This window comes from Schistocerca nitens, chromosome 7 (genome assembly GCF_023898315.1).
Source record: "Schistocerca nitens isolate TAMUIC-IGC-003100 chromosome 7, iqSchNite1.1, whole genome shotgun sequence".
NCBI lineage: Eukaryota > Metazoa > Arthropoda > Insecta > Orthoptera > Acrididae > Schistocerca > Schistocerca nitens.
Window position 1 is genome coordinate 609,216,282 of NC_064620.1, and position 2,553 is coordinate 609,218,834.

The 2,553-nt window shown below is 38.3% G+C and overlaps 1 protein-coding gene across 1 annotated transcript; it reads left to right on the plus strand.

The window, feature by feature from the left end:
- The first annotated feature begins 210 nt into the window (after positions 1 to 210).
- On the plus strand, positions 211 to 2,341 carry LOC126195776 (ARL14 effector protein-like). Its single transcript, XM_049934409.1, has 2 exons — positions 211 to 925; positions 2,277 to 2,341. The coding sequence occupies exons 1-2, from the start codon at positions 211 to 213 to the stop codon at positions 2,339 to 2,341; spliced, it is 780 nt and encodes a 259-aa protein (XP_049790366.1).
- The last annotated feature ends 212 nt before the right edge of the window (positions 2,342 to 2,553 follow it).

The window sequence follows — 2,553 nt, forward strand, 5'->3', positions numbered from 1 at the left end:
AGAAAATCTTGCTCTACAAGACTGACATTTGTTTTTTTTGCAACGCGACCATTAAGTACTCATTAACTCACATCAAAGTTGTTATATTTTGTATGCGCGATGCACTAATTTTTCTTCATTTCTAGGAATTTGAATCTTAATAGTCGCTTAGAATTACTGATATAATTGGATATTTCATTCGTGTTTTATTCAGTGATTGGCCAGTGAGAGATGTCAGAAGTTAATGAAGAAGAAGAATCGTTGGCCCCCTGTTCAATTGGAAAAGATGCTGCTGCATCAAAGTGCCATGTTATCTTCTATGCTAAGAAGACTGGATTCAAAGCGTTTAGTGATTTCACAGAATGTGACCAGAAATTGCTTGTTTCGCGTTCAGAAGCCAAACTTGACGAAAATTCCATCATTTGCTTCCACCATGAAGCCCTCTTCCTACATGAATATCAAGCGATGCAAAAGAAATGTTGCAATCCATTCAAGAAGAGGAATCACAATGTAAAAGCTGGACTTAGACTGCTTGATAATGAAACAGCTGCCAAACTTTGCCTGTTAAAGAAAAAAGAAGTGATTGATATAAAACCTGGTCAGAAGCTTTGCCCTCGCTGCATGTCGGCACTGAACCAAAAGCTAGAAGATTCATCATCACTATCAACCCAATCTGAACAAGATTTCACAACGGATGAAACTGAACCAGCCATCAACAAAAGTTTATCATTTATTGGTGCTTCACCATTGAAAAGAAGACAACTAAGTAAAAGAGATAAGCCAAGCTATGCAAAAAGAAAGATCTTGGATGCACAAAGTTTAATTGGGAATCAAATTGCTGCTGCTGTAGGAATCAATTACGATGAACAGCCAAGTTCAAGTAAAAGTCGCCCATGCAGTAATTGTGCAGATCTTGATAATCTTATAGAAGAGTTGAAAGAAAAATGTAAAGTGTCAAATCGTAGGACAAAAGTTCAAATATTGACCTTGGTTCCAAGAAGCTGGACAATTAAAGATACGACAACAGCATTTAATGTATCAGAAAGAATGGTAAAGCAAGCGAGAAAACTGAAGAATGAGCAAGGTGTTCTAGCTTTTCCAGCAAATCGGCAAGGAAGGAAGCTTTCAGATGAAGTTGTCCAGAAAGTACATGACTTTTTTCAAGATGACGAATTCAGCAGACTTTGTCCAGGGAAGAAAGACTGTGTGCCTGTGAGAATTTCAGGAACAAAGGTGTACAAGCAAAAGCGGTTGTTGCTTTGCAATTTGAAGGAAATGTACGTGTCTTATCAGAAGCAAAATGGACCAGAAATTGGCTTCTCAAAGTTTTGCGAGCTTAGACCAAAATGGTGTGTTACAGTTGGCTCTGCTGGAATGCACTCAGTTTGTGTCTGTACAATACACCAAAATGTCAAGCTTATGCTCACTGGTGCATCAATCAATGAAGACTACAAGGAAATTCTTAGCAAAGCTGTTTGCAGCTTGGAAAACAAGGATTGTATGCTTCATCGTTGTGAAAACTGCCCTGGTCCAGAAGGTGTAGAAGCAGTTATTGCAACATATTTTGAAGATAATGACCCTGAAGAACCGATTGAGTACAAACAATGGATTCATACCGACAGGGATACTTTAGAAACAAAGCAGCTTTCAACAGAAGAGTATGTTGAAGATATTGCAGCAAAAATTTGGAACCTGTCTTGTCATCACTACATTGCCAAGCATCAAAGCCAGCACCTGAAAGCTCTCAAAACTGATTTGAAAGAAGGCGAATTCATAATACTAATGGATTTTGCTGAAAACTATTCATTTATTGTTCAAGATGCAGTGCAAGGCTTTCACTGGGAAAACAGTCAAGCAACAGTTCATCCATTTGTAGTCTACTACTGTGAAAACGAAGAGGTGCAATGTGTGAATCTTTGTGTTATTAGTGACTGCCTTCGACACGATACGATTACTGTCCATGTTTACATTGGAAAAGTAATCAATTACCTGAAGATGCAATTTTCCAAAATAAGCCACATCCACTACTTCAGTGATGGTTCAGCTGCACAATATAAGAATTTCAAGAATTTTCTCAACTTATGCTATCACAAAGAAGATTTTGAAATAACAGCAGAATGGAATTTCTTTGGAACAAGCCATGGAAAGTCGCCTTGTGATGGCATTGGAGGCACAACAAAACGGTTGGCAGCAAGAGCAAGTTTGCAACGTCCATATGAAAACCAGATTCTAACACCCAAAGATCTTTTCAACTTCTGCAATGATAATATCAATGGAATCAAATTCTTTTTCATCAGCAAAGAGGAAGTTGAAGAAGAAAAAGCTTCTCAAGAAGAAAGATTCCTGCAAGGGCACACTCTAGCTGGCACAAGAGAAAACCACCATTTTTTGCCCATTGATATGACGACAATTCAGGTCAGTAGAGTTTCAAATGATGCGACATCTTTTTTGGCCAAAATTAGTGCTGCTGAACTAGTAGTTCAAGTCATGGATCTTCAGCCTGGGCAGTATGTTGCTTGCATTTATGAAAAGAAATGGTGGATTGGAAACATCGTTGAAATCTCAGTCGAACAG